Source organism: Stegostoma tigrinum, chromosome 13 (genome assembly GCF_030684315.1).
Source record: "Stegostoma tigrinum isolate sSteTig4 chromosome 13, sSteTig4.hap1, whole genome shotgun sequence".
In the NCBI taxonomy this organism is placed as follows: domain Eukaryota; kingdom Metazoa; phylum Chordata; class Chondrichthyes; order Orectolobiformes; family Stegostomatidae; genus Stegostoma; species Stegostoma tigrinum.
The window spans coordinates 34,501,678-34,526,478 of NC_081366.1; the positions used below are offsets into that span (position 1 = coordinate 34,501,678).

General features: G+C 38.6%; 1 protein-coding gene across 6 annotated transcripts in view; it reads left to right on the plus strand.

Annotated features, from left to right (window-relative positions):
* fam114a2 (family with sequence similarity 114 member A2) overlaps positions 1–24,801 on the plus strand; it is a 31,090-nt gene that overhangs the window by 315 nt on the left and 5,974 nt on the right. The window contains exons 1-11 of one of the 6 annotated variants that reach the window (XM_048543248.2): positions 14–117; positions 7,231–7,550; positions 7,801–7,900; positions 9,840–9,941; positions 11,041–11,138; positions 13,197–13,331; positions 15,909–16,067; positions 16,475–16,595; positions 18,144–18,229; positions 19,468–19,617; positions 22,908–23,047. In XM_048543248.2, coding sequence (XP_048399205.2) covers positions 7,242–7,550; positions 7,801–7,900; positions 9,840–9,941; positions 11,041–11,138; positions 13,197–13,331; positions 15,909–16,067; positions 16,475–16,595; positions 18,144–18,229; positions 19,468–19,617; positions 22,908–23,047 — 1,400 coding nt within the window. In that variant the 5' untranslated portion in view covers positions 14–117; positions 7,231–7,241. Of the gene's footprint in view, positions 1–13; positions 122–1,040; positions 1,062–7,230; positions 7,551–7,800; positions 7,901–9,839; positions 9,942–11,040; positions 11,139–13,196; positions 13,332–15,908; positions 16,068–16,474; positions 16,596–18,143; positions 18,230–19,467; positions 19,618–22,907; positions 23,048–24,801 lie in introns of those variants that run through there. The other 5 variants (XM_048543249.2, XM_048543247.2, XM_048543251.2 and 2 more) reach the window with 5 other exon arrangements.

Here is a 24,801-nt window from a genome sequence, read left to right on the forward strand (position 1 = left end):
GCGCGATGAGGGTGGCTAACTAAGCCCCGCCCTGAACCTTATCGCAAAAGCCGACGGTGTTGACAAAACTTATCGCTTCCTGGGTGAAGGGTGAGTGACGTGGCGAGACAAATTGAGGTCGGTAAGTGGTAGGTGAGAGGGGGATTCGGGTTGTCAATGTGTCTGTCAGTCATTGGCGCCTCGGTTCGGTCACCGAGACATCGGGTGTGGGTAGGGCTTGGGGCGGAATAGAGCCCTGCAAACTATGGGTGAATGTCTGCTTGACCCAGGCTGAGCTGTCAGGGGAGCAGGGAGCAAACTGGTGTCAGTGTTTTTTTTTCCTCATTCTGAGTTCAATAACATATTTAAAGATGCACATTATCCGCTTTTTCTTACTTACTAGTTTAAGTAAGTTTATTTTGATCAGTACGCTACAGTTGGCTCTGTTTTCTTCAAATGTCAAAATCGTTTGATGACAGATTTCTCTTTAGTCCAAGTTTTCTCTCCCCATTTAACTAGATACAACTTTCAAATTCAGTGGGTAGCATTTAGATTGTCTTTGTATGTCAGTTTAGGATATTCTATCTTATGATGTGAGTTCTCCCGCTCAGCTCCTTGCAGAATACTGCCATTGCTGTCCAGGAGTCCACCACATGAACCAAGTGGCTGAGCCAGCGAAGCTGAGCTCCGAAGAACATGCTTTTGATGCGGGATTGCAGAGCATCACAAGACCTTGGTGTTTAGAAGTTTTTCCTACCTCGTGATTTTGCAAATAGATCTCCAACAGCAAAGCTGCAATGTTTTTAGTTGCGTTATGTGACGCTGACAAGTTGACCAGTTTGCACACCCACAAATAAGTGTGGTTAAAAACCACTGCCAAGTAGACTTTTATCTTTCCTCTGCGACAAAATCATTCTCTTTCCAAAGAATCTAAATGAGTCTACCAAACGATGAGATTGATTTTAACAACCAGATAGTGTTAATGGATAGGATACTCCCAAGATAGTAAAACTTCAGTATTTAATGGTGGGTGTGGCACTGAAGTCCGTGAGGTTTTCGAATATATGGCGAGAAACGAGTTGGTACGTGATTTGAAATGAACAAATGATGCTGAATATTGTTGCAGTGCAGCTATATGCGTACAAAACCTTCCACAACCTTTCATGTTTTATGATTAAGCCCTAGTTGGCTGAATGAACCCAGTAAAGAGGTCTTTATTATGTTTGTTCCTGAATGTGATGTGCTCCAAAGATCACTTCAGTTGTTTCTTAGCCTGCAAAGAGTCCAGACTATAATTCTTGATACACACAGTCTCTTCTCATTGGTTTCTTTTAGACTAATCTGGAATCAGTGGTTTGCTGTGAAACTAAAAGGATGATTCCATATCTCAGCTCTATAAACACAAAGGGTGCAAGTCCATCTGTGATATCTTGGGATATCACTTCTTCTAAAAACAGGAAAAGTTCTTGCAAGGACTATTCTTAATCGAATTAATTTTTAACCTCATAAACCTATATGTGTAGCCTTTGCTTTTTTTTAAACATGTGTTCATGAGATGTGGGCATCACAGGCTAGGCCAGCATTTGTCCATCCCCAATGCCTCATATTTCTGCTTAATCTCTGTAAGCGATTTCTTCCCCCCCCCCCCCCCCCCCCCCCGGAACACAATTAATTGCTTCTGCAATTATCTGGGTTAAGCTATAGAAATTGTAAAACAAAGTATTGCAATTAAAAAATCACGATGTTCTGAAGCACTTTACAGCCAACTTATGCGTAACAAGGCTGTCGGTGTGCTAGTTTAGGAAACAGAACAGCCAATTTATTAACAACAATGTCCCATTTTAAAAAAATGACAATGAGCAGACTGTATATTTTAGTAATGTTTGACCAGGGCCGCTGTTCCCTCATAGGATGCATGTGTGTGGCCAGGTTATAATCTGAAATGTACTGTGTATTAAAATAAGCTGACTTGTCAGGTCCTCGTGAGGAACTTTCAGCCTACTGTAAGCCATGATGATGGTTAAAATCTAACTTGCCCATGGATAAAATATAGTGCATAGGAGTTTGTCACCTGCTCAGTAAACAAAGGCAATTTAGGAGACATGGCTAGAACCCCAGGGATAACTCACCCCCTGTGTTATGCCATAGGATTCATCCTGCCTGTCTGTCTAAGAGAGCAACATGACGTTGGTTAGATTTCTAATCTCGGATGACAATTTAAATACTGTAGCATTCCTTTGGTACACGAGTGCCTATCTAGATTATGTACTCCTGATTGGTTTTGAACTTAAACTCTCAACCTTCTTACTTCAAGTGCTACCAAATGAATCTTGACTGATAGCTCAGTAGAACCATTTTGAATGCATCTTGGGAGACACAAGTAAATACTGAAGCTTAAGTAGACTGTGTAAAGTCCAGAATATGATACACTGAGAATTCCACAAACACCTCAAGGCTGCTATTTAATATAGGTGTTATTAAGATTTAGGTTATTTGGGAACAGGTAATAAATTATTTGAAAGGAAAAAGATACTTTTAATAAAAGCAAACTTGATGCTCACCGAAGCAGAATATAAATGCAGAGAAATGGAGATCATGTAATTACACAGCAATTGAAGTAGAAAAGGATGTGGAAACTTCCTTTTAAAAACACAGTAATGAAATTATTTATGTTAAGCAACATGTGTGTCAAAAAAAAGTAGTTAACATTTCAGGTTAGTGAACTTTTATGATGAAAAACATCCATCTGAACCATTAACTCTCATCGTGTTGAACTTTATTCTTCACACACAGTGTTCCTACTTTCAAGCACTTCCCCCTCCTTTCAAATCCTTTATCTGATTTTTTTTCCCTCAGCTATCTAGCGGCCTAGTCTCTGCTTCAATCACTTATTCCAGTCGTCCATTTTCCCATTCCACAGTTTTTCAACCTTTTGTCTCAGTTTATTTGTTACTGAAAGCACTTGTTACCTCACCTTCTATGTTTCAATGTACTTTTTGATTGGTATCCTACATTCTACCTTCTGTAAACTTGAAATCATCCAATAGTAGTATTTTAATTCATACCAGGTCCTATTTTCCCAATCATCCCTGTTGTTGCTGATATTATAATCGTTTCTTCAAAACCCTACATTGGTCAGATGGAAGGAAAGCTAACATCCAGCCAACTCATAGAATAAGCCTGCCTCACAGCCTTAATACATTTGCATGTTAACTCAGTTGAAGAATAATGAGACTTCTACTTCTCAATGGAAGCAAATTTTACCCCATGGATCCATTGGCCTGTGTGGTTGGCTGGCAACAGCGATAGACCTGTTAGCTCTAGAGCTCCTCAGGTGGGACTGGAGGCAGGCCTAGGTTGAAGGCCCAAATAATCTTTAGACTTTGGTGAGTAAAGGACATTGGGTGGGGAGTGTGTGGTTTCCTTAGGGAGGGGGAGGGTTTTAAAGTCCAATTTGGAAGGGAAAACTGCATTCAGTTTGGGAGTTAGGGTATTTGGGTGATTCTCTAATGCACAAAGTTTTTAACAAGCTCAATTGATCCTTTGTACCTGCCCATTTTGTGTTGTGGGAATGAGCAACCAGACTATTCTATGTACCTTACCTTTGGCTGCTGAAAACACATCTGGAAGGGGCATGTAATATTCAGTCCCTGGTCCTGCTCCTCCTATCTCTCTAATTTCCTTCAACACTCAAATATCCATGTTTCTTTAACTTTGCCCTGTTGCCCATCCCCAGGTTTAACAAACCCACTATCAATGGCAGCCTTGCCTTCAACTGTAGAAATCCGACTCTGAAATACCCTCTGTACTCTCTTTACCCGCTTTTTCTCTTTGAGACCCTTCTTGAAATCTTCCTCTTTGATCAAATTATTGATCATCTGACCCTCATGGCTTCTCTTTGCCTCTGTACACTGCTGTGCTTCATAATTCTGCCGAAACGTTACACTATGTTAAATGTACTGCATCAAAACTAGTTGTTGAGTTTTTTATGAGAAAATTTTAAGTCTTAATATTATCAAGTCAGATTTTTGTTAATTTTTGTTATAGATTCAAAGTGTATAATGGTTTTCTCAGTGTTTTTGTAACCCTGTCTCATTTTGATTTCTCTCTCAAACATACATTATTCCCATTTCACAAAGCTTCAGTTATCTGCACATTCTATTAATTCAAATTAAATAAGTTGAAGGACTCTACCCACCGTCTGAAATGTTGTTTTAAAAATGCAAGTAACTTTAATATGTTTGTTATAAAAACAGGGATAGTAAAACCTCAGTTATGAGTATAAATTACAGAAGTTTAGATTGTTCTCCTTGAAGAGACAGTGGCTGAAAGGAAATCTAATAGTTTTCAAAACCTTGAGAGGTCTGGATGGAATAGGAAATGAGAAACTGAACCTACTCGTAAAAGGATCAAGAATGGAAGGGCAAAGATTTAAAGTGGTTCACAAATGTAGTGAAATGAAATAAGAAAATACTTTTATACAAGGAGTAGTTCGAGTCTGGAATCCACTGCCTGGAAGTGTGGCAGAGGTATTCTGAAGGGTCCAGGCTCGAAACGTCAGCTTTTGTCCTCTTAAGATGCTGCTTGGCCTGCTGTGTTCACCCAGCTCCACGCTTTGCTATCTTGTATTCAGAAGACCATTGGTTGACTGTGTCTATCAGACTCATATACAGAAAGGGGAAAGGCAGGTGAATGGCACTGAAGCACAAAGCCACTGCGCGCACAATGGGCAAAATGGCCTCCTTTTGCACTAGAACAATTCTGAAGCACACATGGAGAATTAATTCATGGACCGTTCTTACAACAAAATCCTAGGTGACGTTCCCTATTTTAGTATTATTTCAGTTGGGTTATCTCAAATTGTCAAACTATTGGGTGAGGATTTATGAACTGGCTACTGTTCTTTATTCAGTAATCCCTTTGTTGGTCATAACAAGGTTAGTTTACAAAGGATCATCTTCCTTGTAGATAACATTCTTCCAGACCTAATGAATTCATCTTTTAAAAGAAGTCCATTTAACCAGGCTTTTTATAGTTAACAAAACAGTGAGATTAGTTGCTAAACACAAGAAATTATAATGCAACGCATACCACAAATGAGAAGTTTATCCAAAAAAATCGATGTTATAAGCTAAAGAGATCAGTCTCTGAGTCTTTAGTGAAGAGTATATAGTGGAATATTTACAGTTGAACAGTCAGTTTCAGGATACTTGACATTTTTGTAGAAATTCTTTTCTCCTTTTTTTTGATGCTGGTTGGGCTAGCAGCACTCAGAACGAGAGGTTTCTTCTCTTGTCTTGTTTCCTTCAGTCAGCTAGCTTCTAGTACTCTGAGTGAGAGCTTCCTTTACCTATAACATTAGGATGCTTGGGTAGTACTTCTCCAGTTGTGTCCTTCACAGCACACTAGTGCTCAAACCTAGACTAGTACATCTCTACCCTAGCCCACTAATGAACATAAGGACTTCAGTTCATGGGCACATCTTCTTCCAGGAGCGCACACAAACCTATCCTTGTGTTCTCTTGAAAGAGGAAGGCATAATGCATACCTCTCGCCTAAATGCTGTCTTGTGTTCCATCATGTTCACGGTTTGAGATGACCTCTGGGAGATCACCGTTTAATTTATAGTGCATTCTTGGCTTCCTTGACAACATGTCAGATATGATATTTCAGAATCCGTCTTTTTAGACAGCCACTGAATTTACATATGCAATCAACTTTTGGGTTCTATATTTTTTTTAAAAGAACACTTGTTTGAGTTAAAGTTCAATATGCTTATTGATATTCTGGAGTTATGAAATGTGCCTGTGACAACAGAAAACAGTTTGGAATAAATAGTTTGTGTTTTGTATTTGGGTGCCAGAAATATCAGAGCTGGATTTGTTGCTATTTGCAATTTGTCTCTAAGGTACCATATTTAATGAATATATTCAGATTTTCAGACTTTAAAAAGGTAGGTTTGAAAGAAAGCTGCAAGTAGATTGCAAAGAAACTGCTAGTGGATGTAGATCAATTAGTTATTTGTGCAAATAGGTCATATATAAAGTAATATGGGAAAATATGAAATTATACAGTTTGCTTGGAATAATGGAGAAGCAAATTTTTTTTTAAAGGTGGGAGATTGCTAAATGTTAACCTTCAGCTAGATTTGGGTGTTCTTCTAAATACATCACAGAAAGTTAACCTACTGAGAGCAATTAAGAAGACAAAAATAGAAATTGCTAGTGAAACTCAGCAGATCTGGCAGCATCTGTGGGAAGAATGCAAAGTTATAATGTTTTGATCCAATGGCTCTTCATCAGAAATACAAGGGAGCTAGAGTATTTACATAAGAAAGCTTTGCAGTAATTACATGGGCTTTATTAGAAGTAATGCATGAACTACCATGTACAGTTTTGGCCTCCTTACCTGAGGCAAGGTATGAGTGCTTAAGGCTTTGTCACAGTATTTTACTGGATTGATTTCAGGCTGAAAAGGCTGTCACATGAGATTAGAATGGGTCTAGTCTCTGGAGTCTAGAAGAGTGAAGGGTGAATTCATTGACACATGCAAAAATCTAAGTAGTCTTTCCAGGAATGATTGCTGAGCAGTTATTTCTGTTAGCTGAAGAGTTGGAACTAGTCATTACTACAGGATAAAGGGCTTACAATTTATGAATGTAGAGGAGACATTTCTTTCCTCCTGAAGTGCTGTGAATGTTTGGAATTTTCAATATTAATGGATGCTCATATTCAATGATTATATTCAAGCTTGAGAGATAAATTTTGGGCTTTAAAGGAATCAAAAACTTTATTTTTGAATTCATGGGATGTGAGCGTTATTGGCTAGGCATTTCTTGCCTGTCCCTAGTTGCACTTGAGAAGATAGTAGTGAGTTGCCCTCTTGAACCAGTGAATTCTGTGGGCTGTAGGTAGAACTCCAGAGCTGTTAGGGAGGGATTTCCAGGACTCTGACTCAGCAACACCGAAGCAATGGTAATATATTTACAAGTCGAGATGGTGAGTGTCTTGGCGAGGTGCTTGCCAATGGTGGTATTCCCATGCATCTGCTGCTCTTACCTGCAAGGTGGTTTTGGGTTTGGAACGTGCTGTCCAAAGATCCAAAGTACATCTTGTAGATGGGAAAGTGGAATCGAGATAGGAATTCAGCTGTGATCTGATTAAATAAAGGAGCCAGCTTGATGGGACAGGTAACCTATTCCTGACCCTGTTAATTATGCTGTTATGAAGTGATTTATTTATTTCTTCACAGGTAAATCAAAAATGGAGGAAACTGGGACAAGTGAAGAATCTATGAATAAAGAATCTGTGGCTCAGGAAGGAAGTGTTTCAGCATTTAGGGAAAAAGAGCATAAACAAGATGTTGATTCAAAACAGCACTCTAAGACTGAAACTGGCAAGTGCACGACAGGCAATGCACGAAATGAGGACTGTGGGCCTGCTGGCAGCATACATGAAAGTAGTACAAGTAAAGGGAAGGAGTCTGCCAACAGGACAAGAAAGAGACCTGAATCAAAAGGATCCAGTCAGCCAGGGTTATGTGAGCAACATCCTTTGGGAGTTGCAGACAAAGTAAGCAATGTTAGAGGTTTGACCCATAAAATATTATTTTAACCTCAATCTGAATGCATTCTGTGCTTGATAATTTTGCCTACTTGAGTTCCAAAACTTACTTATATATTTATGAGACCATAAGACATAGGAGTGGAAGTAAGGCCATTTGGCCCATCAAGTCCACTCCACCATTTAAATCATGCCTAAGATTGAAAAACATGGCTAACTATCTAATAGCTGCAGTAATATTACTCAATTTCTTTTGCAGCCGCAAGATCTCCTGAATCAAGAAGCAGGAAGTTGGGGCTACTGGGGAAATTGGGGAAAGTCATTGCTTACAACAGCAACAACCACTGTTACATCCGTGGGTGAGCTAACTGTTGCTTTTAAACATATTTTCCAATGGATTACTTGTAAAGCTAATGTACTACTTCATTTGATGAATGAAATGAAGCAATGCATCAAAGACAGAATGTATAAAATCTCCAGCTAATTACAGAATATTAAATTTTGTTCAGTAAGCTCAACATGTTGAACTATGGCAGGTAGCTTGAGTTGTTGTACAGATCAAACACAATCTATTTGATGGACACAGGAGCATCAAGGGTCTGAAGGATAGCAAACTCTCATTCACATATCCCATGAAAAAAAATTAGGATTTTATCATATGTATGACTCAATGCGTGAACCTCCAGTTTCTGTGAAACATGTTCTATAGCTCATACTCTTGTCATACACTTGACAGCTATGTAAAAAATAAACATTTAATTTCGATTTTATTACTTTTTTAAAACTTAAATTTTAAATCTATACTGCAACATCTGTTTTATTGCCTTTGTTGCTTTATCCAATTGTACTGTTAATACCCCTCACAGTTCCAAACCTTTATTTTTAAAACAATTGATCAAAAGTCAGAATACTGGGAATTTTACAAATTACGTTAATTAACTGAGTGTCTGTAAAATTTCTTTGCATTAGAATTCTTGTTTCAGGTTGAGTTATTCTTAAACAAAGTTTAATCTTGTAATCTAATTTGTGCACAATGTTACACCTTACTGGGGTAGTGCGCTAAAAATCAAACTCCGCTATTTTTGCACTTATCATAAAACTAAAAGATTTTATGAAAGTACCCAAAATTCCCCAATGTATTTGTCTTTCAGACCTAGGTGATACAAAGCATGAAGTAGATTTAGGTACATAACAAGAATTACTATTTATTCCAAATAAATGGATCCTAGCTACAGATAACTAATATAAGCCATCGACATATAACTCTTCTAGGTAAAACTCAGTTCCAGATATTACACTCGCCCAGACACGCACAAGCACAGAAACCAAAAAAAAGTATCATAGGTGAAGAGGAACATTGGGAAGGCAATTCGTTGCCCCTGTGCATAGGGTTCACTATGATGATCCTTTTAGCTTGTCAGGACTTGCTGCTCCTTGATCTTCCTTCCTTCTGCAGGTATTTTTGCTTGCATGCAAGAGGCATGGAGTGACTGGTTCATGCTTATGAATTACCTGAGTTATTGGTTAAGAGCCATAACTGATAGCAATTGATTCAAGGAAGATCCACTGACTTTCTTCAGGCTTGAGGTATTTTTACGACAAAGGGGAGGATAGCTCATTATTTTCTCGAGCTCCAGTTCACACCCACAAGCTGTTCAGTTACCTGAGAGCCAATCACATAGTTGTTGGCAAGCAGAAAGCCTTTGATGTTGAAACGGTCACCAATCAACTAATTGCCAACTGATTCTCCATTTGTACAAGTCCCTTTGATTCAGCTTATCTGCAAGGAGACTGCCCCTGCTTCTCGAACAAACAGCACTTACAATGAGTGTTGAGTAATTTGCTTTTAAGAAGTGCAGATCCTTGCCGCCATCCTTAGTTTAAAACAGTGCTTTTCCTGTGACAATCCACAATCCAAACTACAGAAAAATAAAAATGTACAGTCTTTAGAATATTTAGCTGGTTACATGAAGTTTGAAAGTCTATTTGAAGTTGTTAAAATTTTACAATCTGAATAGAAAGTAAATGGAAAAGTGAATCACTGTAGAGGAAAAATGCCCTGGTAGCCTTTGATTTACAATCTCAAATTTGACAGTGGAGCATACTGACATCAAGGATATTCTGTTCATCCAGAATAAATAAAATCCAGATGCATTGTAATGTTTGTAGTGCAAAGAAGTATATAAATAACACCAACTCCATCCCCATCTTTGATAATTCCACTATTGATTATTAAAAACTGAATACTTCCTTTGTTAGCTTACTTTTTTAATAGATTATTTTATTTTATTGCTACAGGTCATGGGATTTCAAATGTGATTGAAAAAGCTGAGACCTCTCTTGGGATTCCCAGCCCCACAGAAGTTTCATCAGAAGTGAACATGCATGGTGAAGACAGAGGTGCTAGCAAAAGAGCTACCTTTGAATTCTAAACAGTTAGCCTCTATCAACGATCAAGCCTGTGGTTGGGTTTAAGATGAAGATGCTGTGAGGAACGCTGAGATAGAATCTGCAAATATAGTCCATCTTGAAATTCAGTTTATTTAGAATGCTTTTTGTGGTTTACAAAACGTTTTTGCTATACAAAGTGAAGATTTTATATTTTTTTCTGTTCAGTTTAAAATTAATGACTTCTTGGGATGTGGTACCATGCGTTATGAGGTTTGGTATGTTGCCAAAGCACCATAAGTTCATGGCTTGGATTTTGTGGTGCCAGTAGCAGTGAATATGGAGACAGTTAATAAGATTTAAATTTGGAAGTCTCAGATTACTCAGAGAAAGAGCTCAAGTACAAGTGATTTAGGAATGGTTTATTAAGAAGCATTGGCTTAACTATGATGCAAAAGCTAAATAGACAATGAACAGTAAGGACAGTTTTAAAATCTGGAAGCCAGTTGGACGTTTGAAGTCAACCTCTGCAGCTGGGGCTAACAATCCTGATCTATTCGGTTTGCAGCTTTTTTTTCTCTTTTGCCCATTTTTCCCCTGCTAAATGCTACAAAGAAGTCTGCTGAGAAAGAATGATTTGAAAACCTGTATCCAAAGTATTATTTTTCTGTTTTAAGAGCCCGTTGAGACTTTTCCTCTGATAGTTAGTTTATGTATGGGTCATTTGAATTCAATCTTAACAGCCATATCTAAAGATAGTTCCTCAAAAGAGATAATACCCCTGGTCTTGTGTTTTTTGGACAGTAGGCAGCTCTGAAAATTTTCTTGACAATCATAAGAAATGTATTAAATATTACAAATCTCTTGAAAATTTATCATACAATAATCTCTTACAGGTGAACACTAACATGTTAGTTCTCACAGTAGGGTGGCCAAAAATCTTGACCACAGATTTTGAAGAAACTGTTATAGGAGGGAAGTGAAGAAGAGGCAGAAAGTTCTTTAGAAATACAAGTTGTTGTTAAGAATTCAGTCCTTTGAATAAGTGCAGTTACACAATGTACATAAATAAATCTAAGACCTGCATGCTTGATTCTGATTTTAAAAACAGAATTCAAGAAAAGCCCAAAAGCAGAGAGCGTAACCTCCTCTTCAAGCAGTGGAGCATTTGGGATGTTTTCTACCATCACAAGTGCAGTTCGGAGCACTGTGAGTATGTATTTTATTTTATTTCCCTGATGGTTAATGCCTTTTATATGACTGTCACCAATTAGTATTGTCTTAGATTAATGTAAAATTGTCAAGAGAAATCTGGGAATACTTAACCAGTAAAACATCTTCCCTTCTTCCTGCATCTCACTAGTGACTATGCTTTACTTTGATCTCTGATTTTTAAACTAAATTATTCCCTCAATTTCAGATCAGCTTTAATGATAAAAGGCCTACTTCAGTATACGATAATTCCTTCCTTGTAATGTAAAGTTCAAAATATATGCATAATGTGTTATCCATATGTTGGGGACAATTCCTGATGTCATTAAACTATTAATTGATGCAAATGTTAATAATCTAATACATCCAACAATTTTAAAGCTTAATTAAAAACCAAAAGAACTGCGGATGCTGGAAATCAGAAAGAAAAACAGAAATAGCTGGTAAAAGTCTGTTAGTTTATGTATGGGTCATTTGAATTCAATCTTAACAGTCATATCTAAAGATAGTCTGGCAGCATCTGTGGAGAGAAATCAGAGTTAATGTTTTGCGTCACGTGACCCTTCCTCATGTCACGAGACGCAAAACGTTAACTCTGATTTCTCTCCACAGATGCTGGCAAACTTACGAGCTTTTTTCAGCTATTTCAATTCTAAAGCTTATATTGTTACATCATTTGCAACAAACTGTTGAGCACCGAACCCTTCCATTTAGATTACAGGTTTATCTATTAACAATAGTTTCAAGTAACAAAATGGAGTATGTCTTTAATGTATCTTAGCTTTGCTTTGGTATTTTTAAAATTAATTTTACAATAGTTTAAGATCTGAACCTATCAAGGATATATGTTAAAATTTCAGAGTACTGTTTTGTTATGTATGGAGTAGGTGGGTAAATTAACTTCACATTTTGCAGTATAAAGCATCCAGAGCTTAAAAACTGCAAGCACACTGACACTTTGGCCTAGATTTTATGGTCATCGGATACTCGGAGGCAGAATATTCCCTGAAAGTTCCAAAAAGTCCTGGCACACTGACTACGGAGTAATTGCTTGGGAAGTTTCAACTTCTAGTGGGTAATTACTTGGCTTCTGGAACCCTCTGAGGAAATTTCCAAGTCTTAAGTTGGAGTCAGAGACTTCATAAGGTTCTGACTCATTTACCTGAACGGTTACTGGGGAACAATTAGAGGAATTAAAACAAGCTCTAAATTTTGGCTAATTGAAAAACAAACCCTCCTGTCTAACTCATGCTCATTGATTCTCCACGTCACTCATACTGACAAAAAGTGCTGGAGAAACTCAACTTCTTTGCAAGAAGAGTCATATTGAATTTGAAACATTTAACTCTGTTTCTGTGCCCACAGATCCTGCCAGACCTGAGTTTCTCCAGCAATTTTCTGTTTGTATTTCAGATCTCCAACATCTTCAGTACTTTGCTTTTGTTAACACTTATACTGACCATTCCCCAAAACATTCCCCTGTTGTAGACCCCAACACAACCCGCTAATTCGTTTACTTATCACTGGCACTCCCTCAACCACCTGCCGCTGCACCCAACCACTTATCCCTACTCACTGTCCCTCCTAACTTGCATTTTCCCCCCTCTCAATACCTGCTAAAGTGGCTTTGAGTCTTTTGAATACTTTACACTGGAACATTGCTGCTATTGATGTAAGTTGCTATTCATACAGGCTGCTGTTGCTATGGGCATATCTTGGCCTTGAAAACTGATACTGCACAGTTAGATTCCCCCTCTCTGATGAAGGGTCTAGGCCCGAAACGTCGGCTTTTGTGCTCCTGAGATGCTGCTTGGCCTGCTGTGTTCATCCAGCTCCACACTTTGTTATCTTAGATTCCATACTGGTTTTCTATGCTGGAGCTCAAAAAAATGCTGACAGGTTAAGGGAAATCCTTATTAGCATTACTGTGCATCGGATCTGTTTTCACAGCAACCAGAAAATCTGGGCCATTATGTTCATTAAAAATACTTAATCAAACTTATGTATATTTATCTGATAAAATATAAATATAAATATAAATAATGTTATTTTCAGGGGAAATCTGTACTGAGTGGCAGTTTGGATGCACTTGAATTTATTGGTAAAAAGACCATGGATGTTATTGCAGAAGGAGATCCTGGATTCAAAAAGACAAAAGGACTAATGTACAGGACAACCACATTGTCTCAGGTATTCTCCAACCTTTGGCAACGACTTAAATAAGCTCATTATCTGGTACTGGAGCATCACTTACTTGACAGTTCTTGATTATGTTATGAGCACTTGTGCAATGATTGGAATATTGCAATGTTATTATAATGCTATTAATTATCTTTGTAGTCCATTCAAAACTGAATGAGGGAGTTTACTGTACTATGATTGTTTAAGGAATAATATATTTATAAAATTAGGTTTTCAGCCTGGACTGTTGCAAGAACTAAACCTGTCGGTCAGCTCCCAAAAGCTCCATTTTGCCCATAAAGAGCAGATATTCGGCCTGTTATGAGAATCGTTGAGACTGAGATTCTCATACTTTGCAGTGTACCATAAATTCAGTGACCTGATTAGGTATGGCAATTGGAGCAATTGAATGTATTAAATTAATACTATGTATCATGAAAGTTCTGGCTACGTATTTGAGCTCAAATTGTCTTTTTACTTACTTTTGTGTAGAAATCATCATCTGTACTAAATAATTGTGTCCTGAAATTTATAGTCTACCTTTTTTTTCAGGAGAGATGGTAAACGAGTTATTCTAAGTTGCTAGTAGGTGCTATGTGGTGTTTTGAAATAATTTTTTCATGTTGTCAGGGTAGACTACATAAGAGAATACATTCCTTCATTAAAAAGATACTCTAATGGAATGTTTCTGCTTCAGTATGGTTTGTAAGTTAGGAGTGTTGCCAAGTATGACTCCATTTCAGCCTATTGTTATAATTGTACTGAAAATGAATTACCAATATGCAACTTTAAACATTTGACTTAGTAGCTGAGACTTTTGTAGATTAAAATTTGCTTAAAAGGGACACTGCTGGTCTAAAATAGCTGGTGTGATCACTGACAAATCCAGAAATCGTGTAAAAGCAGCTGCCTCAGAATTATTACTTTTATCAAGAGGCACTGAAACTCACTGAGGCAACACAGGTTTCTTGTTTGTCTCATATTTGCATGATTACGGCACATACTGAGAGATGAAAGGTTCTCTCCAACTTTCCAGAATTTTCAAGAGAATAGTATATCAATGCAGCTTTTGAGCAAAAAGCAATATGGGGTTGATAACAGCCAGGTTATTGTCTTCTCAGTCTCAATCTCAGTTACTAAACTAGCTCTGATAAAAACACAAGCCTGACAAAATCAATATTTCATTGAGAATTCAAGATCTGTGAACTGTGCTACTACCAAAGAAATAGGGCATCAGCTAAACAGTTGGATGGCATCATTTCATTGTCTCAACCCAAAGGATTCTTAGAATCTGTAGCCACATTTATCTTCCCATCTGGTCTAGACACCCTTTTTTCCCATTTCTCGTAAGCTCATGCTCTGTGCTCCTGTACCTGTGTTTGATGTCGCATTTTATTATTTTATTCAGGGTGGTGGTCGGAAGAAAACATTAAATTGGCTGTCCTCAATTTTTGATCATGCTATCCAAGTTTAGTTGAAGTGTGATAACTACCAACTAAAAATGAAAAACCAACTGAGACTGAGAGGGGATTAAATAAAATGGGAACCATGACCCCTTCTAATATGATCATAACTGTTTGAGCTTCCTACCCTTACTGCGCACTTCTTCACATGCTGAATATTTTACAGCTGTACTCTGCAAGTTTCATACTCACTGCTTTCCACTTCTCATTTGTTTCTTTGTTCTCCTGAAACTCTCCCAGGGCGTAGAGACCTGAGGGCAGGAGTAGAGAGGTAACGAGCAGGAGAATCAACAAGTGACAATGCCAGCAGGAGAATTCTGCGAGGCAGATAATGGGTTGCAGGGAACAGAATCTGTGATATGATAAGCAGTCATTAAATAGAAAGGACTCCTGAATTATTCAGAACTAGTAGGACAATTTTGAGCAGTTCTGCTCAAAGTACCAAAATTAAAAATTATAGACAGGAACATTATCCACCCTTCTATGTTTTCTCATGGGAAGTGATTTTATTTTTCCAGCTCCTTTTAAGAAACCCATTAACTCAGTAATGGTTGTCTGCAATGGGAAGAGTTTCTTTCTTAAGAGGAACAAATATTGGACTGTTGGAGGATGACCTTGCAATTTTGAAAGAAAAGGAAGGGAATTCTCAGTCTTTGGAATAAAGATCGTGTTGGGAGAACTAGGACCCTGTATGGAAATAGGCAGAGGTGGTGTTGACGTCTGCGAGAATTAATGTGATGCTGATGAATGTGAGGATATTGAGTGTTGGAGGAGTTGTCTTGGAAACTAGTGGCACTGAGGCAAGAAATATGTCTGTATTTGCGTGTTGTTACTAAATTTCATGTGCTTTAAATAAACTTACTATTAAGTTCTTAAGTTGTTGGAGTGCTCAACTGAATTCGTAGCAGACTTCACATCCAATTTTAGGCTTGCAACGAACATGGGGAAATTATCACTAATCATCATTTGATAATTTCCAAAGTAAAGTTCTACCTTATGTCTCATTAACCAAACTGGAACATGGATAAATCAGAGAAAATTATAGTTAAACCCTTAACCTAAACCATTTTCTTGAATAGTAGGGGATCTTGAAGTTGATAATGCCATATTTTTCTCTGTCTAGGTTCTGCGAGAGGCTAAAGAAAGAGAACAGCAACAAACAGGTAATGATTTTACTATGGATACAGAAAAGAAGGCTCATTATGGAATGTTATTTGATGAGTTTCAAGGTCTGTCCCATCTGGAAGCTTTGGAGATTTTGTCAAATGAAAGCGAAGTAAAGGTAAATAAAGGATATGATTTTTGTTTTATTGCCTGTTTCTTTGGTATTACTGCCTGAAATTTGGTATAACTCCAAGTCCCAAATACGGGGAATTCTATCTGGTTAGAAATCTGGATCATCGGGATGTACGATGATCTATTTTGTGATTATTTGATAAAAATGCCAGTTTTGTTTGTATTAATTTACGTGTAGAGAATTATCTTCGTGGGATATTTGTCATACCCTCATATCTATGTTAATTTCCTCTACAGACTTGTTACTTTGCATGCACAGATGACGTTAATTCTCTGGATTTTGCATGAGAGTATGGAAATTTTGTGGTTTTTTTTGTTACGTTATGCTCACTTTAGCTTTTATTTATTTTTGCTCACACCATGCATGTGTTGGCTGTTCATCATATTCTGCAGGTTAGATCAGTACTGAATGCCTTATCTGGAGAAGATATGGAAAAGTTGAAGGAGGAGTTGACAGCCATAAAAGAAGCTTTTTGTTTGGTTGAATTTGATGAGGATGAAGAAGAGAACAAAGGTGAAAAGGAGAATGATTCCTATATCAAAAACAAAACATTGCAGATGCTGGGAATCTGAAATATAAACACAAAATGCTGGAACTACTCAGCCTTTCAGGCAGCATCCGAGAGTTCATAACCTGAAATATTATTCTGTTTCTCATCTGTACTCTGGATGCTGCTGGATTTACTGAGTAAAGCCAGCATTTTCCATTTCTATGTACTTTGTTCTGTGTTCAACCAAATATTCGTAAATATACTACTGATCTACACCTACATAAACTTAGCAGGAGGTCGGAATTGGTCAATAAGATTGAAATAAAACAAGAACCATGAATGCTGGCGATCTAAAACCGGAACAAAAATTGCCAGAGCAACTCGGTAAGTCTGGCAGCATTTGTGGGGTGAAAGTAGAGTTAATGTTTTGAGTTTGGTGATTCTTCATCAGACCTGATATCAGCTAGGAAAAAGTGATATTTATGGTGGAGGTGTGAGTAGAGGTGATTGGGAGAGGTGACCAGATAAGTTGAGGTGGATCCAAAGAGAGATGTAGAAGGGCTTTTATAGATGGTAAGCCAGGACTGAAAAGAAGCTGAATAAGTAACAATAAGAGCCGAGAGTTGGAGTGAACGTGTAGACTATGCTGAAAGCAACCCATATCATTTGATAATTGGACTAAGAGTGAGTGAGAATGGGTTGGCTGTGGTGAAAACAATCTCTGCCATGACAGGACCAGAGTGTGGGAGTGGGTAAAACATGGAAGGACATTAAGGCTGTTAAAGCCCTGGAGATGGTGCAAAGGCAATTTACTAGAATGATAACAGTAATGAAGGATTTCAAAAACAAGGACAGATTAGAGAAATTGGGCTTATTGTTGGACTAGAAAGGATTAAATGAGGTGTTCCAAATTAAGAACATTTTTGACAGGACAAAGAAGGAAATTTTGTTTTCCCTAGTTGCCAAGCTCAGAAAACCGCACCTCATCTTTCACTTGGAGACCCTGCAACTTCTATGACTAAACATCGTGTTCCCTGACTTTAGAGCCTGGTTTCTTCATAGAGTCATAGAATTGTACAAGATAGAGGAGACCACTCGATGTCTTCTTTATTTCTATTCTGTTTGGACTGAGTGTCAAGTTAATGTTAATTAGTATTAATGTGCACTTACTTGGTGTTTTGGTACTCAAATAGCAACTCAGAATTTGGGTTTGCATCACCTCACGGAAAGTAGTGAAACTGAAATTAAACAAATAACATAGTCCTCTGGCTGCAGCAAAAATCATAGAATTTTACCTTTTTTTTTAAAATGACTTTAAAATGCTGCTGAATTATTTTTAAAAAATCTATCTGATGACTATCTTTCAAAGAAGATCCTGCAACACGTTCATTGCCCCCACCAAAAAAAAATTGGTCTGGTGTATGTTTGATTTGAAGCCCCTTCCCTGTATTTAAGCCGGCTCTTTAATACCATAGTTTAATGCCTTGCTGTATGTTGCCACTGTTAGTCTAAAAAACTTTTCTTTAAAAACTAAAGGTTTACTGCTCTTAACAATGTGATTGACTTCGCAGGGGATGATGGGTCTGGATTTGTGAAAGAATTGTCTGAGTTGTTATCGGAGATGAAAATTGCTACTACGCCTGACAAACTGGGCCAGGTAAGTGTAAATTGATATAAAATTGATAAGCTCCCTGATCAGACGGGTTGCATTGTAGCATATTAAAGAAAATAGCTACAAATATAGTGGACGCACTGGTAGCAATCTTCCAGGAGACCTTAAAATTTGGGAAAAGTTCCCTTGTCTAAGACCAGAGGACATAATCTTAGAATGAGGGGTCACCTTTTTAAGACAAATGAGGAGGAATTTCTTCTGAGGGTAGTGGATCTGTGGAATTCATTACTGCAGGGCGCCGTCAGTGCTGGAACAATAGCATATTCAAGGCTTAGATCGACCGATTTTTTTTTAATCAGTAAGAGAGTCCAGGATTATGGGGATAAAGCAGGAAATTTGAAGCTGAAGATTATCAGAATAGTTATAATTTTGTTGAATTTGGAAGAAGACTTGAAGGCTGATTGGCTTACTTCTGCTACGTCTTAAAGTCTTGTGCCATTAAACACTTGATATTAATAGTGGGATGAAAAGAGGTTTGGAGCTTTTTTTTGTTATTGCAGAGAATTGTTTGGACTTGAATTGTCTGTTGGAAAAAGATGGAAGGAGAAACCATTTTTTTAAAAAAGAACATGAGTGAAATTTTAAAATAATGTTTTGCCTTTATCTTTTAAACCAATCAGACAACTAGCTATTTCCAACAGCTGATGCCAAACATGACTGGCCAAATGGACTATTTATGCAGTGTTAAATTCTGTGAATCTATAAATCTGTAACTATGCAATTTTTAAAAAATTGCTAAGAAGATATTACTACCACAAGTAGAAATTAAAAATCACAGAAATAAAGTTAGAAAATGTGAACGCATCAAAGAACAATTAAATCAAACATGAGACCTTTTAATTAGAATTAGCCTTGCAACATCAGATGCGTTTATGATTTTAGACACTTGCCCTTAAACATTGAAAAAATAAGCATTAAGATAGAGTTGTTTTTCTTTTAAGTCAAGAAAGTCCAATCCATAATATGATTATGCTGTCGAGATTACAGAATACTCAAACCATTGAATCATTTTTAAAATAGTCAGTAAGTTTTGTTTACATGTGTTTCAGGAGGAAAAAATATACATTCTCGTTTTAGGTACCAAGCATTCTGCGGTTTGCAGGAACATTAGCCTATCATATCCCTCTACCATGCTTCAATGATTTGGTCCATCTTCAAACTCAAATCTAATTTTCTGTTCTGTATTGTTTTGTTGAATAATTAAAGACTTACAACTGTTTCAGGCCAGAAAGTATGCTCACGATCGCATAAGTGAAATAAATGCAATATCACCTCCACAAATAGAAGGTATGTCAGAAGATCCTGAGAAGAAAGAGGACAGTGAAGAATCTAAACCTGATGATTTGAGCAAAGGTCATAAGTTTTCAATTGAGGTAATAAAAGCAGTTTTAAAATTTTGAGACAACTGGATTTCCAATAATGGTTAACTGGATAATAATAATACAGGAACACATTTTACCTGCACGTACAGCATGCCAACATCCCCAGTTTAGCACTGATATTAGCCTATTTTATTTACACAAATAACGGTCAATGCGAGAACAGGAGACAAGCCTGCAAATTACCAACAGTCATTACTGGATGTAATGTGCTATTCAGTTCAGTGGCCAGGTCATTTAACTTCCATGAAGAAGACAAAATGGGTTTTTTTTAAACTTTCTTAGGAGATGTGGATATTGTTGACTAGGCCAATATTTATTGCCTAAACCTAACTGACTTGGTGAGTACTGCAGTCCATTTTGGGCAGAGAGGGAGTTCTGAGATTTGATTCAGCAAAAGTGAAGGAATGACAATTTCATTCCAATTTGAAATAGTGTATGACTTGGAGAATTTGCAGGTGGTGCAGTTTGCATGCATCTGCTGCCCTTGTCCTTCTAGGCGGTAGAGGGTTTTGGATTTGGAAGATGCTGTGGAAGGTTTGAACTGCTGCAGTGCACCTTGTAGGTACACTGCTGTTGCTGTGCCTTGGTGGTGAAAGGGGTTCCAATCAAGCCGCCTCTTGATACCCAGAGGAGCTCGAACAGTTCATCCACTTCAACACCTTCCACCCCAACCTTCAGTTCACCTGGGTCTTCTCCAGCACATCGCTCACCTTCCTGGACCTCTCAGTCTCCATCTCAGGCAACCAGCTTGTAACTGATGTCCATTTCAAGCCCACCGACTCCCACAGCTACCTAGAATACACCTCCTCCCACCCACACCCCTGCAAAAACTCCATCCCCTATTCCCAATTCCACCGCCTCCGCCGCATCTGCTCCCACGATGAGGCATTCCACTCCCGCACATCCTAGATGTCCAAGTTCTTCAAGGACCGCAACTTCCCCCCACAGTGGTCAAGAACGCCCTTGACCGCGTCTCCCGCATTTCCCACAACACATCCCTCACACCCTGCCCCCGCCACAATCGCCCAAAGAGGATCCTCCTCGTTCTCGCACACCACCCCACCAACCTCCGGATACAACGCATCATCCTCCGACACTTCCGCCATCTGCAATCCAACCCCACCACCCAAGACATTTTTCCATCCCCACCCTTGTCTGCTTTCCGGAGAGACCACTCTCTCCGTGACTCCCTTGTTCGCTCCACACTGCCCTCCAACCCCACCACACCCGGCACCTTCCCCTGCAACCGCAGGAAATGCTACACTTGCCCCCACACCTCCTCCCTCACCCCTATCCCAGGCCCCAAGATGACTTTCCATATTAAGCAGAGGTTCACCTGCGCATCTGCCAATGTGGTATACTGCATCCACTGTACCCGGTGCGGCTTCCTCTACATTGGGGAAACCAGTTGGAGGCTTGGGGACCGCTTTGCAGAACACCTCCGCTCAGTTTGCAATAAACAACTGCACCTCCCAGTCACAAACCATTTCCACTCCCCCTCCCATTCTTTAGATGACATGTCCATCATGGGCCTCCCTGCAGTGCCACATGATGCCACCCGAAGGTTGCAGGAACAGCAACTCATATTCCGCTTGGGAACCCTGCAGCCCAATGGTATCAATGTGGACTTCACCAGCTTCAAAATCTCCCCTTCCCCCACCGCATCCCAAAACCAGCCCAGCTCGTCCCCTCCCTCCACTGCACCACACAACCAGCCCAGCTCTTCCCCTCCACCCACTGCATCCCAAAACCAGTCCAGCCTGTCTCTGCCTCCCTAACCTGTTCTTCCTCCCACCCCAAGCCGCACCTCCATCTCCTACCTGTTAACATCATCCCACCTCCTTGACCTGTCCGTCTTCCCTGGACTGACCTATCCCCTCCCTACCTCCCCCACCTATACTCTCCTCTCCACCTATCTTCTTTACTCTCCATCTTCGGTCCGCCTCTCCCCCATCTATTCCAGAACCCTCACCCCCATCCCCCTCTCTGATGAAGGGTCTAGGCCCAAAATGTCAGCTTTTGTGCTCCTGAGATGCTGCTTGGCCTGCTGTGTTCATCCAGCCTCACATTTTATTATCTTGGATTCTCCAGCATCTGCAATTCCCATTATCACTGTTCCAAAAACACAGCTTTGCCTTGGATGGTGTCAAGTTTCTTGGGCATTGTTGAAGTTGCACTTAACGAGGCAAGTAGATAATATTCAATCACAATCCTGTTAATTGTTCCAGCAGCATTGCCCCAGTAAGCTATATTTTTTAGATCTTAGATTATTGAAACACCATGCAAAAAAACTGTCTTCCGTGTGGTTCAAATTCATCATTCACAGCTTTACATACGTGGCTGAGTATTCCTGTTCAAGAATGTGATTTTGCTGCACGATGACCTAAAAAAGTCTGACTTGCTTGAGCTACTTATAGCTAATTACATGCTCAAATCAATATATAACAAATGCAGCACATACATATTTGTAACAATTGAGAGTTTAAGTTAAAGAGCTTTAGCTCAGTTGGCTAGATAACCTGTTTGTGATGCCGTGTGACACCAATAATGTGGGCTCAATCACTGTCCCGGCTGAGGTTGCGATGAAGTATTGTTCCCCCCTGCCTGAGGCATGGTGACCCTCTGGTTGAGCCACAATTAATTGTCTGTCTCTAATGGGAGAACAGCCATATGGTTTGTTAAGGCTATGACTTCTGAAGAAGTCAGCTTTCCTGTTCCTCTGATGCAGTTTGGCCTACTGGGTTCATCTAGCTCTGCACCTTGTTATCTCAGATTCTCCAGCATTGGCAGTTACCACTATTACTGCTTGGTGATAGTTGTTTATGAGATGCCTGTTTGTGCAACTCTGTGATGTGTTGTCTTGTTTGCCTAGAAATATATTCAGCAAACTTATGTCATGTGATGGTATTGATTATTTAATAAGCATCTGGCACTGTATAAAACTTGCGGAACAGATCTTTTAAATGTCCACAGATTCTTTGCACACAAATGTTATTATTGTACTGTTAACAAATATGCACCTTAGAAACTGTAATTTTCATAGATGATGGGAACTGCAGATGCTGGAGAATGTATTTTGCTCACTGCCTGCTACTTCATATTCGACGAGGATGATAAATGTTTGTGATCAGAGTCTGAACGTCGTCAAAGTTTCCAATATATTGTATTAAATCACCCAAAAAGCAAGTTGGATGATGGTTTTAAATAGGTAAATTGATTGAGGAGGAAAAAACCTGCTTGACCTAAACTCAAAATGCATAATTTGTTTCTGAAATTCACAGAACATCCACACATCTGCTATAAGAAGCCTGGCAGAACTCACTGCACGATCTATTGAACAGTTCCATAAAGTGGCAGTACTAATTCTTCACGGTCAGAACCATGATGTGGCTTCACTGGATCGTGCCAAAACACTGTCAAAGTATGATATTTTAATACTATTACAAAAGCAAAACACTGCAAATGCTGACTTCTGAAACATTATCAAGAAAATGTTACCCAGCAGCTTAAGTAATATCAGTGGCTAGAGAAGCAGAGTTAAAATTTCAGGTTGATGATTTTTCATTGAAGCTGGGAAAAGTTAGAAGTGTAATAGGTTTAAGCAAACAAAATGGTGGGTGAAGTTGTTGGGGAGGAAAATAAAAGAAAACTCTACTTGTGGTACAATGAAAGGCAAGAAATTTTAAACTATGAAAGGGTATGTGCAGTGCAATGCCAAAGGGAATAGCAAAAAAAAAGGTGCATCTAGAGGAGGTATGAATGATAGTTTGAACAGCTGGCATCCAAAAAGCAAAAGTAAAACTAAAATCCCACTGAGGAAGATTACTATTTCACCTGGAAGGAGTGCTTTGCACCTTGGGCAGTGAGGAGAGAGGAAGGGAAACAGCAAGTGTTGCACCTCCTGAACTTCATTGGAAATGGGCCATTGGAACAGGATGGGTATTGGAGGTGATTGACAAGTGGTCCAAGATGTCCTGGAGGTAGTAATCACTTGGGAGTGCTGAAAGGGGAAAGGAAGCTGATTTCGGTAGTAACATCGTGGTGGAGATGATCAAAATAGTGGAGGCTAGTTTGCTGAATGTGGAGGCTGGGGGCTTAGGTGATGACAAGGTTCTGGGAAGGAGAAGAAGGAATTAATGCAGAATGGCTTAAAGCAGGATAAACACAGTTGGCATTGTCAGGGAGTCTTTGGTTGAGAGTAAAGGAAGACTGATCCAAAGCATTGCATCGTAGAATTGATGTTACATACTTGAGAAACAGTACTTCATCTTTCAATTAAGCATTTTGCAACCTGCCAGACTCCATGTTAAGTTCAACAATTTCAGACTGTAATTTCATCTGTTTGCCTTTTTTTTGTGGGAGATTTTGCTTTTGGTCTTTTCTCCCCCCCCCCTTTCATTAACCTCTCCTTTCTTTCACCCTCAATCTTTCTTGTTCTTTTCAAAACCTCCTCACGTTCATTTAATTAAAATCTATACATTTCTAATGTTTTAATTAAAAGGACAGTAAATTGACATTTTAACACTGTTTCTTTCATCAAATGCTGCCTGGCCAGATGATTATATCTAGCATTAAAGTTCATACAAGATTTTAATCATTCCTGGAATAGAAGAAAATGGTTGCTTTGCATTTTTAAATTAATGTGCATATATTTTACAATGGAATCTTGTGAACTTTGTTCCCAGTAATGTTGGGCTCTTCAGTGAATGTAGAGAAACGCAATGAGTTGGGAAATCAATACATAATTGGTGAACTTGGCCTTGGATGATACTAAGGAATAATCAGTCTGATTTTGCTTTCAGTTAAAAACTGAATCTGAAATGAGATGTTGACTTGCTTTTGCCAGTTTGACACTGTCATCTTGTCCTGACTTCACCTCATAAAAATCCTTAAGTATCAGGAAAATAATATCAGAAAAGAGTTCCTTAAAGTTTTAGGTTTAATAGAGAAGAGTATAAGTTGTAAACAAGCAATGGAAAACTTTTTTACAAGGTGATAGTTAAGTTACTTTTGAATTCTGTATCCAGGTTTGACCAACCTTGTTTAGGAAAAGACAATTACATATTAAATAGTATAAAACATGAATGAATCGTTTTTAGACTATCTCTGATACTGGTTTATCTACTTCACCATATTGGGGCTGCCAGTAAACAGTATGGAATGTATTACATTAGT